This window comes from Sebastes fasciatus, chromosome 6, assembly GCF_043250625.1.
Source record: "Sebastes fasciatus isolate fSebFas1 chromosome 6, fSebFas1.pri, whole genome shotgun sequence".
Classification (NCBI taxonomy): Eukaryota; Metazoa; Chordata; class Actinopteri; order Perciformes; family Sebastidae; genus Sebastes; species Sebastes fasciatus.
Window position 1 is genome coordinate 25,498,695 of NC_133800.1, and position 15,248 is coordinate 25,513,942.

A 15,248-nucleotide genomic window follows, 5' to 3' on the forward strand; every position below is an offset into this window, starting at 1 on the left:
TATTCTGACACAGCGGGCCTCGCCTGTAGTGGGTTGTGATGGAGTATCTGGGGGACAAGCTGACGGTGGCCCAGTCTCAGATGTCGGGATGGGTGGGGAATGTCCGTCGCTCCCTCCACGGGGCACTCGGCTTTTTGTCCAGCCCAATGGAGAGGGGAGGCCGGGGAGAGGATGGGACCGGGGACTTCAAGAGGACCAACTCCCTGCGCTCCCTGGCGTCCCGCAGCAGAGAGTCCATCCGCCGGTTCTCACTGCGCAGCCAGCAACGTCTGTCCTTGCGCAGGCGCACCGCACCCAACACCCCAACTGCTGTAAGACGACACACACATTTAAAGTGCAAACACACGCCAGGGAAGCACCAGTGCCACATTTCACCTCTGATACCAATCACAAACTATAATCATTTATGTGATTCATTACTTTAACCGACCCGTAGAGTCAGTCATCTGTGTGCTCAGCTGCATTACTTTAACATCTGTTGATGTTAAATAAAGCACAAGTGGAATTCAAGTCATTTTGCAGCGATGTCCACGCGGTTCTGTAATGTCGCCGAGTTAACAGCTGCTCCTTCGTCAACTATTTGGTCTGCAGCCAAACATGTCAAGAACTTATCCATCTGCCTCCCTGGTGTCATCCATCTCTTTCTGTGCTTTCAGCGCTTCTCCATCTTACATTGTCCTTGGCTCAATGTTAACCTTTCTTTGTCTGTCTCTCTTTGTGTAGCAACGCTGTGGTTATACTGGCTCTTCAGGTCATCATGTTGCCCACCATTTGTGTTTTTAGTCCTCAATCGTGATTCATCGCAAATTAATCACACATTTTTTTTATCTGTTCAAATGCAGTATTTAATGCTCTTATCAACATGGGAGGTGGAAAATATGCTTGCTTTATGCAAATGTATGTATATATTTATTATTGGAAATCATTTAACAACACAAAACAATGACAAATATTATCCAGAAACCCTCACAGGTACTGCATTTACCATAAATATGCTCAAATCATAACATGTTAAACTCAAGCCTAACAGCTGTCAGTGTGCTGACTTGACTATGCCTTGCCCCAAAACTGCATGTGATTATCATAAAGTGTGCATGTCTGTAAAGGGGAGACTCGTGGGTACCCATAGAACCCATTTACATTCACATATCTTGAGGTCAGAGGTCAAGGGACCCCTTTGTAAATGGCCATGCCAGTTTTTCCTCGCCAAATTTTAGCGTAAGTTTGGAGCATTATTTAGCCTCCTTCACAACAAGCTAGTATGACTTGGTTGGTACCAATGGATTCATTAGGTTCTCTAGTTTTATGTAATGCCAATATCTTCACTTCAGCTTTAAAACTGAGCCCGCGACAACCTCCAAAAGATCTATTGCGATAATGTGTTTAAAAAATGTGTGACGTTAAAACGAATTTGCGTTAACACGTTATTATCGTGTTAACTTTGACACCTAGTTTTTTGTGATAAAATTAGGCACAAGGACTGATACGGAAAGGTGGGATACGTAACATTATACTATAATATTCTTATTGCCAAAAACTAAACTCTTGAAAAGAACACACATCTGATTCCTTGGCTTCCTATCACTCTCTCCACCCTGAAATCCAACCTGATCTGTGCTCTATATAAAGGACAGATTTAGAAATCCATGTAGGGATATGGATACGTTGCAGTGAAGTTGCTCCTATCTTTAGGTTACGCCTGTTTGCTGAACTGCCGTCCAACACCTCATGAGTCACAGCTCCTAAAGATAAGCGGTGTTTTCATGACGTCCGTGTGGCTGTCAGTTGTGTTGGCATGTCTTAGTGAGTCTTAGACATCATCGACTGTGGTTGTGGTCTCTGGGAGCAGCGTGCCTCCCCACTGGTCCGGTGTTAAGTGGATGAATGACAGTAAGAGGTCAGTAATGGCTGAATGGTAATGGACAGTGTCAGCGTAGCCAGTAAATGAACGAGAGGCAGCAGACTACCCATTTCTCCCTAAGCACACAATTGTTTTGTACATCCAGAGATGGAGACTAAGTGGAAAAAATGTTTCTGGTGTCTGAAGTATTATGTGGGTCTTTGCATTATGACACTGAGTACTATAGCAACAACTGCAACATACCTGCCACGTTCATTCACAGATGCTGAGTGAGAACACACTCTCCTCTGGCTCTGATGTGTGTGACCACAGCCATGTATTTGGTAATGGGTTGCTTTGGCTGTCACTATCTCAGATAATGGAAATCACCAGAGGCCCCAGGATATGATATTATCACGTTACTTAAGTCACGATGCAATCTGATTGCGAAACATTTAAGTATTGTATAAGATATATGCGATAAGATATATTGTGATTTATTACCTTTTTTTCAACTGCAAAATATGCAGTTTGTCAACATCTGTTTTATATAATAGGATACAGTTTTCACTCTGTTCATCTCAGTTTTCATTCACATATCTTGAGGTCAGAGGTCAAGGGACCCCTTTGAAAATGGCCATGGCAGTTTTTCCTCACCAAAATTGTGTGTAACTTTGGAGCATTATTTAGCGTTCTTCTCAACAAGCTAACATGACATGGTTGGTACCAATCGATTCCTTAGGTTTCTGAGTTTCATATGATACCAGTATCTTCACTCTAGCTTTAAGACTGAGCCCACTCAGCTTTGAAAGACAGAATAGCGTCAACAGCGCTTCCAACAATTGAAGTTACATTGAAAAATGTAACTCAAACAATATTCTAATATCTTGGCAGAAACCATGAAAACAAACTCCAGGCTGAAAGTAATGAGAGTAATCCTTTAAGTCAGGTCCAGTGCTCTCTGAGTACAATTCTTAAGCCAAGTCAGGTTTTTACATTCTTTCCCCTCTGTTCTTACTAAACGCTTTGTGCGGCATTGAGCCTTGAGTCTGTATGAACCACTTATGTAATGAAAGAATAACACAATGCTGTTGGGTTTGCCTGGGAGAGTTCGTCTTAGTGTAAGACCTCTGACATGCGGCTAGAATGCCCATTTGCTGACATGAGATTAGTGCTCGCGGGGGCAATTGTTTTGAATATCGGTAGGATATTGATATTGATTACTGCTGTGTGCATTAGTGCACGCAGAGCATATTTTCCCACTCCAACCTAGCCAGATTTATAAAGAGCAGATGAATGGGGAGTGGTGGCAAGTATATTGTTGGGACTGAGAGTGTTTTCATGGCTGTTAATGGTCTCGCAGTATTTTAGATGCTCACGTCAGATACCATTTACTATAACTTGGATACTATGATCATGAGACGTTACAGTCACAGTCAGCTGTATGTTGAATTTAGCTGCAATGCTGAGGTATGTGATCACCTTAACAGAGATTTCTATAGTTCGCAAGGGCTGGTTTGAAGATGACACACACTGTAAAGACTGCAGCACTGATTGGGATTAATGCTGTGTATTGGCAAGAAACTGGCGATACGATACATACTGGGGGTACCATTCAATATACTGTGAGACTGTAAGCAAGGCGATGTATTGCGTTTTTTTTTTTTTCATCTATCATAGCATAAAGACACACCATATGTATAAATCAGAGTAAAAACAATGTCACTGTGAAATGGCTACTATGGTGACTAACATCATCACACATGATTACAATTGGACTCACTGGAGCCACAAGAGTCTCAGCTTTACAGCCAATTTATGCAGAGTGCTGCAGGGATGACGTATTTTTGAAGGCCAACCAGGAAGTTAGATTCGCCCTGGTTCCCTTGACCAAAAGCCAATGGGATTTTTCCGTTGGATTTTGTATTATTGCAGAAAATAAGCTCTGTGGCAAACACACGTTTATGATACTTACACGTTTTGTTCAGTAAGATAATCTTTTTTCCACTTTTATGATTTTTGAAGCGTGAATGGAATCGCCAGAAGTAAAATGCTAACGTTAAGTTATAGACGAACTAAACCACATGAACGCGAGTATACACAACAAGGCTGTAAAGGCGGATGAGCCAGCTTGATGACATTTAGTAGTCTCATTTAGCCACTTGTTAGCAACCGCATTTTTTAAGGCTTCAAAATTCACGCGTGGGATATTTATTGATGTATTTTATCGTAGAACAAAACGTTAAAATCTCTTAAGCTTGTTAACCACAGACCTCTTAGGCATCTAACTAAAAAAACCATTGACTTCCAGACGAGGGAACCGGAAGTGCTAAAATGCTAACTCATTTCCAGGTTTTAGGACTCATTCCTGTAGCACTCTATTCCAAGAGTGTTTAGGGACCCCAGTATGCAGAAATATTCAAATACACCATTTTAGAATAACACATTTATACTGCATTCAAAAAACTGTATGGTTTTTGCCCAACAGGCAACAACAGCTGTCAGTGTGTCAGTGTGCTGACTTGACTATGACTTGCACCAAACTGCATGTGATTATCATAAAGTGGGCATGTCTGTAAAGGGGAGACTCGTGGGTACCCATAGAACCCATTTTCATTCACATATCTTGGGGTCAGAGGTCAAGGGACCCCTTTGAAAATGGCCATGCCAGTTTTTACTCACCAAAATTTGGCGTAAATTTAAAGCCTTATTTCGCCTCCGTCGCGACATACAAGTATGACATGGTTGGTACCAATGGATTCCTTAGGTTTTTCTAGTTTCATATGATGATCTTCACTTTAGCTTTAAAACTGATCCCATTACAACATCCGAAAGACAGAATAGCCAGTCGTCGTATCGTATTTTAAAGAGGTTAATTAAAAATCAATACAGCGTTTTGGAGAATCGATGCAGTATCGCAAAACATAACATTGCGAAACTCACGTGTATCGATATTTTCTTACACCCCTAATTGGGATCCCAAATTGCACACGCGTTCTTCGACAGTTCTGTTAACTGGGTTATACGGATGTTGTGTTCATGTGAACACACTTATAATTATCTACAGTAGCTGCTCACTCTGTGTTCTCAGCTCTGATGTAAGACCATCTGTTAGGTGCTTTACAGCAGAGCCCTTTCTTTTTAGAGGAGCAGCAATGCACTTACTCACTTTCCATTACACTGTTGAGGTTGGAGCAATCCACAGGCCGCTGTTTCTCCATCCCGTGTGAGTGCGTCGTCGGGTTGTGCGTGGCACCCGACGATCAGTGCCTTATCAAGTATTAGTTTCCAAGGCCTCCTTCCAGCCCTTTTCCTCCTCAGATTGTCAGTCAGCCTCATTTAGTGATCAGCCCTTTCTCTCCTTCATCCTTCCATTCATCCGCTCTTTGTTAAGTTGTTTCCCCCGACACACCCTTCCTGTCTCGGGGAAGCTGGCCGTTGCTAATGTTATTAAGGAAAAGCCTTCCTCCTGAAGGCTATAAATCATTGCTACCAGACCTGTTGGTTCAGTAGGCCTCACTACTGAACCAACCATGTTCTCCATGTTTGCGGTTGATAGCGGAGTCTACACTTGCGAGTGTCCATTCAGCAGAGCAAATCTGAGTACTTAAAGCTTTTTATTGTTTGGTCAATAAACCTGTCTAACCTGGCACTGTCTGTGCATTAATGCAGACGGCACCAAAACAGAAAGTAGAGAGAGTCCAGTTTGTGGTTCAGTACTGAGGCTGTTAAAAGCCCCTGTTTTACTGAATAATAAATGGTATGAGATTATGAAAGAGCCTCTAAAAGGCTTTACAACTTCTGCTTTGAGCGGCCTGCCACAAGTCTTTTCTTTTTTTTTCTGCTGTGTAATGGCGCCTCTCTTCAACGTGTTCCAGCAAAGACAATGTTTGTCCTCTATCTATGCTGATCAGGTGAGGGCGGGTTCTGGGTGTGTTTCAGTTGAGTAACACACACGCACACACAAGGGTAGTATTTTTTATCACCAGCATTTTACGAGACTTGGTTTTAGATTTTTTTGACAGCAGTGATGGCAGCGTACAGGGACAGGTAGAAGAGAGAAGGATGATGTAACACCGAGGTCTCCAGCTGGAACTGAACATTTCAAAACCTGCCCACTTTCATACCTCTGCACACCTGGTTAGTTTCTGCATTAAATGGGCATGATTGTCTCTGAAGAATACAGAAATTGTGTGAGGCCGCCCTCCCATTCCTGCTGTCAGAAAGGTGCTGTTAGACACTGTTAAAGCTGCCGTTGGTAACTTTGCAAAATATTGCAAAATATGCTATAATAGCAAATATGATAAAAAAAAAAAAAAAAAAAAATTATAAAATGGTCTCTATATCCTGACAGTAGTGCATGAGACAGGTAATCTGTGAACAAAAACTCTTGTTCCTCTTTGTGTATTCCTACTTCTCCTAATGGCATTTGCAAGATTTCAAAATAAAATACCCCGCAATAAATCGCCTTACAGTACTGCAATATATTGAATCGAAATACGTATCGTATTACCAGATTCTTGCCAATACAAAGTCCTAATGTTTACAATTCTAAAGCGTTCTACGTAGATTTCAGAAGTGGCAGACAACAATTGTGTGGCTAGTAGAAATGTTCAGTGACCTGCCACAGTGGCACGTGAGGAAAAAACGTACTTTTAGGCCCTGCCCTCAGACGATCCAATAAGCACTTCATTTGAAGCATACTGTAGCTTATAAGCTTGTAAATTAGCCTTAATATATAATACTTCTGGGCCACAATCCATCGTACTTATCATTAATGAAATGATCATCAAGGCTGCTTCTGTTAGATCAGCACCCATGCAGTAGATGTGTTATTGATCACATCACTAATGTTTCTATAGTTCAGACTTACTATCATATCTCTCTCTCTCTCTCTGTGTAGCCGATTCTTTGAGGAACTCCTCTTGCTAAATTCGCATTTAATTGACCCCAAGGTCACCAGATGAGTGGAGTATATATTGTTAGTGTTCCTGTATGCTCGGCCGACAGTCTGATTTGGACGAGAGGTTTTTGTTCATTGTCAGTGGAAGCAGGACTCTGAAGTGTGTGTGTGTGTGTGTGTGTGTGTTTAAGGGTAAGTGGCGTGACCCTGTGATGTCAACGTGAAAAGTGTGAGTGCTGTAAATCCTTGAGAAGAGGATGAACTTGAGAACAAGGGCTTTTCTCCGACGCAGGGAGCGATGTTGAATGCCATTCTCACTGTTCTCTGTTTTCCTGTCAGGAAAGGCTTAGCTGATGAATGACATCCTGCACTGCTGTTCTTTTTTTTCCCCCCCTCACTCTCTTCAGCCATGTTATGCTCCGTCGATCCAAATGTATCCCAGTCGCACTCTACCTCAAATGCTCTTCTATCTCATTGTCGCTCTTTTTTGAAGTACTCTTGTATCTCTGCTCTCACGTACACAAAGAAAACAAGGATGGCATTCATGAAGCTCTAAGAATGAGAAGTCTGATCTGCCGTCGCTGCTCACGTAAACACCAGTGAGCCGCTCTCACAGTCTAGGAACCTGTGCAATTACAGAGCCAGGTGTATCACATTTCTCTGTCCACCCCTCGGGCAGCATCTGAGGACAGGAGGATTTTCTATTGTTTTGTTTTTTTTCCCTATATAGGCCAGGGTTATCAGTTCATGCGCAGGCGTGCCTCTGTGTGCTTTTGAGACAGTATGTCCTCTGTACCAGCCTCATTAAAAGAGGCATGGTTCAGTAGACAGCAAACACACACTCAATCACCCACCCACCCATCTCCGTTTGTTGTCCCCGCTCCGGCCCTGTCTCCATTAACTCGTCCCTTCACCTTTTCATTACTGTACTTCTGCTGGCCGACAGGATGCGGCTCTATTAGCAACGCTGCCGCCTCGTTTAACCAGCTACTGTATTAGCTTGGCAATAAAAATGTAAATGCACAAATATTTACTAGGGTTCAGATGTCAAGTGAGAGCTGCTATTGATGTCTCACAAACCGGTCTGTTATATAACACAGTTCCAGTTTGTAGCTCCTCATTCATTAATCATTGTTCTTCTCCCGCTTGCCTCCAGGTGCAGCAGAAGCAAAGTGTCGGTGGTGAAGAGGAGGAGAAGGACTCGGGAACACCGGTCCGTGACACTGACAGTCAGTATGGGACCTGGGAGACAGGACTGCGCACTGATGACAGGTGAGCATACTGTTGTTGTGATGTCAGATGTCAGGTGTCAGGTGTGGTTATTTGTGTTTGGTGTGTTTACAAGTACACAAGACAAGTCAGCGTTCCCAAACTATCAGAATTGTCCATTGCCTTTACGAAAAGGCATCAAAACACAACTATGGTAAGCGCAGACAGGAAATATCGATGCAATATAATACAAGTTAAATATATATAATCTTTATCTTAATTTATACTTCCAAGTAATCGGTTTATCACAACTGGATTCAACTGGATTTAATTGAAACCTGACTGTAGGCTTGTGACACTAAGGGTGCTTTCACAAGCCATAGTTCATTTGGCTAGTCCAAATCAGAGGGAAATTGATACTTTCGGTTTGTTCTCTATTTAGTCTGGTTCAGTTTCACAGTGCACATATTAAAGCAGACCAACTAAGTAAAATAAGTAGCTATGGGGCCTGTACGAAGGAGCAAATTTATCGTTTTCGTCTCGAGGGCTGCCGCTTCTGTGCAGGAAATCGCGGACTTTGATGCTGTCGAAGTGGTTTCACTTTAACTCGGCACTGATCTACTGTGCGCACAAATCCCTTCTCCTCCAGTTTATCTCGAATGACTTTGAAAACGTCACTATTTTTGTGGACTTTATTTATCATATTTTGTATGTTCTCTTCGGCTCAGATGTCAAGCAAACATCGGACTTCTGCAGTAATCCATGTCCATCCTCTCCAATTCATGTTAACCTGTCGTCTGCCTGTGTCCATGCCAACAAATGCCTGCATTTTGGTTCACTTGGAAACGGCCCGAGACCGCCTCTCGAAAGCGATCTCGGACCGGTTGTTTTGGTTCCCACCAGAGTACAATTACTGCATTCAAAACTGCCCAAACAAGCCGTACCAGAGTTTGAGTAAGAAAGGCTAAATGTTGGCTTGTGATTCCACTGAGTCTATCATTTTGTTGGCTTAAAATGGCAGAATGAATCAATTGTTTAAGATCAGTGGCAACCATTAGATCTTATACAAATAATTAAGACCCGATAACAGGAGAGGTTTACCAACTGTTGCATACCATTTTTAAAAAAGTAACAAATATAGAAAAACATCATCTCAGACAAAACATTTTTAATTTTTAACATCAAAGTGTTCAGATCTCTGTATTATGGATGTAATGCTGTGGTGAGGAAGTGTGCTATGCAAGTTTAAAGGAAACCAAGAAGGTGGATGTGCTTCTGCCGTCAGTGTGCAACTATCTATGAGTCAAAATACCTCCTTTTGAAAGGAAGGATGTATAAATCCTCCGAATCCTTTGGATTCTGACCATCTCCCTTTGTTTTGGATGCTCTGATTAAAAATAAATAAATAAATGTGTTCAATGTTATCTTATGTTTTGATGATGCAAATAATTCACCTGAAAAGACTAAACCCATTGTTGATGATAATAATAACTCCAGCACCACCCTGTAACACAAACCGATTGCTCTTCTGTCAGTAGTTACATCTCATTACGTTGCAATCTGTCGCTGACCTCCTGTGGTCAGAAAATAATATCACAACATTAACCAACACCAATAAGAATTCAATTATAATTTGTAAAAAGAAAGAATCAAAGTGAAATTTTAGTCTATTACATATATACAGTCGTTTTATATGAGGCTTGCAGTCTGTTTTAGGTGTCAGCTAAATCAAAGCTTCCCACAGTCAAGTCAACAAAAGGAAAGTTATGACTCAGACTCGGTTTGATTGTAACCGCGGTTACAGCAACCACACAGTTGTTTTCAGAGGTGTTTCCTAACTCCTTTTTTTACTTTTTTTTTAACCTTATTTCAGCCTCACTCCTGCCACTCCTAGTTCAGAAAGCAACCTCAGCCCTTCACCAAGGAAGCCCACTCCCCTACACACGCCGGGTGATCATGCCTCACTGTTTGACACTGACGCTTTGGACGGCCTCCATCCCTCGTCCTCATCTGAGAGCCAGCCACTCCCTTTCCCTGATGTAAGTGTTAACCACAGCTCATTTCTGTTGATGGCACATACATTACTACCACATGTGCCTTTTTCCAGTCTCTCATCCCTGATGCTGTTTTTAAGATGTTCCCGTTTGTGTCAGCAAAAAAACTGATCAACAATTATGTCTTTAGCAACAAATGCCTTTCGTGACTGCACGGACACTTGGCCATGATTATACCGATATGTTTACATGTTGGCTGATGTATTTCTCTCGTGTCTGGATGTCCAGAACCCGACCGCTCTGTTAGACACCAGCGCTCTTCGCTCCAGAGCCCAGCTGGGGAAGAAACGAGCCCCGCGGACACGACCCTCCAGAGCTGCCCGTCAGACTGCTGCGCCGTCAGAGGGAGAGGGAGGAACCGCCGAGGACTGGCTTTACAGAGACTCCACAGGTTAGCAGTAAAGACTGAAGGCTACAATCTTGATTAGGTTTTATTTAGGGCTGTCAATCAATTAAAATAGTTAATCGCGATTAATCGCAATCTGATTGCACATTTTTTATCTGTTCAAAATGTACCTTAAAGGGAGATTTGTCAAGTATTTGATACTCTTATCAACATGGGAGAGGGCAAATATGTTTGCTTTATGCAAATGTATGTATATATTTATTATTGGAAATCAATTACCAACACAAAACAATGACAAATATTGTCCAGAAACCCTCACAGGTACTGCATTTAGCATTAAAAAGTAGTATTAGTATTTCTCTATTCTCAGTGACTTCCGGAATAACAAGTTATACAAAAAATGAAAATGCTGCTTGTTACAAAAATAAAATTGGTAGGCTTAAACTAGCTGCCTTTTTATTTCTCAGAAACTTACAATTTCAAAAATACATTGTGCAAAAAATAACCCTGAAAAACTGGTATTTTGTGTGTGTTTCAACAAATCACACAATAATGCTTGACACAACTTTGACTCAGTGTGTAGGATAATTGTCTGCAATTTATTGATTCTTTCATAAATACATTTTTCCCCCACCCCTATTCATCAGTATACACTAAACGGGTATATAATGTGAAAATGATGCACTTGATGTTTAATTTTGTTGTTCAAATGCACTTTTAAATGTTTAACTGCACCTCATCACATACCTCTTTTTAATGGACTATACTGTATGCTCGCTTATGATCATAATATGTGTTCTCCCTGTGACAGAGGCAAAGGTTGAGAGTAAAGACAATGACTCGGACTCTGAGGAGCAGACCAGAGGAGCAGACGCCAGCCCCGCTGTTTCCTCTCAGCCACAGAGGATCGCCCTGTTCCCTGGGTTGGACCCTTCAGCTTTAAAGGTGAGCCTCACTTTGTCAGATTGTTTTCACCAGATGTGTAACCAGTCCTGTCTAATGCTGTGTATCAGTTATCAGTATTTATGTTTTTATTTAGAATTTTTTAAATATGTGTCCCATTGCTGTTATCAGGCCCAGCTGAAGAAGAGGGGCGACTCTGACAATCAAACAGATGGACTTGCTCCCACTTCTTCCCAACTTTCTCGCACTCCCAAGTCCCCCTTTCTTCCCAGGGCAGCGCGTGTACTGCCCCCACCTGGTGGGAAAGAGAACGGGTGAGCTCCACTGTGTTTTCTGTGGAGACAAACAACAACATGTTTAGCTGTTAGTCCCTGCATTAACTAAGCTGTCTGTGTTTTATCCGTGTAGTGAGGAGGAATCACCCCAGTGGTTGAAAGAGCTGAAGTCCAAGAAGCGCTTGAGTCAGTATGAAATGGAGAGCTAATAAAAAATAAGGTGAGATATTTCTCTGCTTATATTAAACATAGACTGTATATAAAGATGGACGACACGTCTCCACTTCCTCCCATTGTACAAAAAGCCAAAATAAAATTTTTTTGGGCTTCGAAACTTTGGTGAGGAATTTTCGAAGGTATATCTGTCTGAGAATAACTAATAATAATTAATGTTGGATATAATAACGAGTAATGTGGGATTATTCCTTATTTCATGTGCTATTTTGGGATTTATACATTATTATTATATACTTGTATATATATATAAAAAAAAAATAATTAATTAAAAAATAAAGCATTCGAATAGTGATTTGGAGATTGAATACTATGGCAACGGTCAAAGCTTCGAAGCATTCGGGTCAGCCCTAATAACTACATTTATGACCAAATTCACACATGTTCTGTTAAAGTTACATCTCCTCTCCGGCCTCCTGCTCCGCCACTACTTCACTCAGAGCAGCTGTCAATCATGACGTCTCACCCCTTTTTACAGCATCAAATAACTAATTAAAACCAAACTTAAAATAAAAATGAACACTTGAACTTACAACAGCGTGATAAGAATTACCTAAAATGACAGAAACATTTATTTGACTTTGACTTTTTATCTTGGCTCATGTCCCATCCACTAACATGGAGGGGAGGGGCTTTATGACCTATACTGCAGCCAGCCACCAGGGGGCAATCCAGATGTTTTGCCTTCACTTTTGGGGAGCTGTCATGTCGTCCATCTTTATATACAGTCTGGTATTAAACAACAACAAAGATAATTATTATTTATATCCATTATTGACACCTGTTCTCCTCTCCCGCTCCCTTCTAGATTGCCTTAACAGATGAACCTATATGAAACAGAAGCCTTAATGTTCGACCCAGAGAGTAGGAGCGGGGAATCTACAGCTGCTGATGTATATTTTTTTTTCTTTTTTGTTCTCTTCCCGTCTGGGTTGATAAATGTGCATGGTGCCTTTTTTATGGAGAGTCTCTGTCTTATGAAAAAACAAGAAAAAACAAGCAAGGAGAGAATAAAAACCACATCTCTGCTCTATCCATTTCATGCTTGAACCTGTCGAAGCTCTCCAGCACCAGGAGGCCCTTCACATGAACACTTTAATAGGGACCAGGAGAAGTTGTTGGGGGGAGGAAGAAGGCGATTATTGGCAATTATTTCCTGTCAGGCCGCATTTCAGGAAATGGTTAACTTGTGGGACCACGACGCCTCTTCATCCTGGACGTGCTTCTTCACCTGCTGGAGGACAATCCAGCCAATCTTCCTCTTCAAGATGTTAGTTTCCTTACTCGACTAATACGTACAAGTTGTCTGACATAATGTGTGTTATCAGTCAGCGGAGGTTGTCGATGGGAGTCACACAAGCATTGCCATAGGATAACATTTCAGACACTAATGATTTTTTCCTGCTTGAACATAGAGAACAAACCGCTGCTGACTTGATTGCCGGCGAGAGTGTATATCATGTTAGTAACTGTAATCAGGAGATGTTATATTTGTATTATCGATGATTTAACAGAGACAAGAGAGCTAGTTTTGAAAACATTAAAGACGCATCACTACAATAGACTTTGTTACACTCCACAACAATGTCACAGTCGCTGCATACTGTATATATGTTTTTGTCCAAGTATATTTGTTTTTTTGTGGAAGAGGGACGGGGGACTTTGCATCTGTCAATCATGCACACTCCTTATCAGCACAAATACACTCCTCGATCTTTTATAAAATCAGCCTGTCTTCCCTCCTTTTACAGATTGAATGATTGTAGCTGTAAGCATTCATTATAAGCCATACTTTCACCTTGTAGCTCTCACACACTCCTCCAATCATGTATTTTTTCCAAACAAATGTGCAATTTCCCACCGTTTTGTCCCCATTAATGTGCATGCACAATCTTTGCTCTCAACCTCAGAGGGTCGGGGTGTTGGCTCACACTACTCCAGTGGAGGGATGGTTTGTTCACTACATTTTCTAAATGACTCTACCCTCTACGATACTCCAAAAAAACAGATGTAACATTTGCACCTGCTTGTCAACTGTAATCTTTCTCCTCATGTTTGCCATCCACCTGCTCACACTGCGTTTCTATAAAGCACTTTGATGCACTACAGCACTGACCTCTGCCCCCTCTTTGTCGGCCATGTCTCGTCTCCCGTGTTGTCGGAGGGCTCGCGCAACTGCGAGTCTTCGGAGTGATCGTCCCTGGTTTCCGTGTACATGACGTTTTACTTTGTCATGAAATTTGAGGGTTTATTTTTTATGTCCTCCTTTTGTCCTTTTTTTATTTGAAAGTAAAGATGTATATTGCACTGTGTTGTACTGGCCAGTGTCCTAAAGTGAATACATTCTTAATAAAATTTACTTGACTTGAGCTACACGTCTCTGTCTAGTGTTTCTCTGGATAAGTTTAACCCTTTGGACGTTAAATAAAAACTACATTTTCTCAATTTCTCTGGGTATCTCTGCGATCGGTGAGTATCGTGTGCACTCCTTTTAACCCCCTGAAACCAACTGACTTTACTGTCTTTCAGAGGCTGTAGCAGGTTCAGTTTTAGACCTAGAGTAAAAGTATAGATGTTCAGATATCATATGAAACTAGAAAACCTAAGGAATTCATTGGTGTCATGTTAGCCTGTCGGGAAGGAGGTTAAATAACGCTCCAAAGTTATGCTAAATTTTGTTGAGGAAAAACTGCCATTGCCATTTTCAAAGGGGTCCCTTGACCTCTGACCTCAAGATAAGTGAATGAAAATGGGTTCTATGGGTACCCACGAGTCTCCCCTTTACAGACATGCATTATGATAATCACATGCAGTTTGGGGCAAAAACCAGGCAGTTTTTGAATGCAGTATAAATGTGTGATTTTTGCATATTCTAAAATAGTGTTTGAATATTTCTGCATACTGGGGTCCCTAAACAGTCTTGAATTACATAAATTGGGTATCACTGTAAAGCTGAGACTCTTGTAGATCAAATTATAAGTCCAATTGTATTCATGTGTGATGATGTTAGTCCCCATAGTAGCCATTTCATTATATTGAGACCATTTTTAAAAAAACTTGATCTCACTGTATAAAATGACCTGTGGTGACCTCTAGGATAATCACAGCCTCATGAAACTTTACAGCCACAAACTAGAGGCCTAGAGAGCATTCAGAGGCTGGATGCCTTTCCTAGATTGAAAATCATTGATTCTTTCATGCAACTGCTGCTTCACAGTCAAACCTGTGAATGTAAGTATTTAATCTTGCTGATAAATACTAACCCCAGAAAAGTGTGAGGAAGTTTAGTGTGGTTGCAGTCCCAGAGAGTGTGTACGTTTGAGTGTGTTTGTGCTGAGCGGGGCTGTTTGCTGAATCCTCTTGGCTCCCTCTCCCTGTGCCCGCACACAGTGCTCACTGGCAGCCAGGCGGACAGGCAGGGCAGCGTGTGCCAACACAGCTGCCTATTGAGAGGCAGCGTTACGGACACAATGTGAGCGACAGA

The 15,248-nt window shown here is 41.6% G+C and overlaps 1 protein-coding gene across 2 annotated transcripts in view; it reads left to right on the top strand.

Moving 5' to 3' along the window:
* LOC141769572 (uncharacterized) overlaps positions 1 to 14,133 on the top strand; it is a 32,828-nt gene extending 18,695 nt beyond the window's left edge. Inside the window, exons 7-14 of one of the 2 annotated variants that reach the window (XR_012594316.1) lie at positions 7,900 to 8,015; positions 9,826 to 9,991; positions 10,235 to 10,397; positions 11,164 to 11,297; positions 11,427 to 11,569; positions 11,664 to 11,750; positions 12,573 to 12,657; positions 12,833 to 14,133. Coding sequence is in view for 1 of the 2 variants with exons in the window: in XM_074638779.1 (XP_074494880.1) it covers positions 7,900 to 8,015; positions 9,826 to 9,991; positions 10,235 to 10,397; positions 11,164 to 11,297; positions 11,427 to 11,569; positions 11,664 to 11,739 (798 nt within the window). In the remaining variant the exon portion in view is untranslated. Of the gene's footprint in view, positions 1 to 7,899; positions 8,016 to 9,825; positions 9,992 to 10,234; positions 10,398 to 11,163; positions 11,298 to 11,426; positions 11,570 to 11,663; positions 11,751 to 12,572 lie in introns of both variants that reach the window. The other variant, XM_074638779.1, reaches the window with a different exon arrangement.
* Positions 14,134 to 15,248: the final 1,115 nt, after the last annotated feature.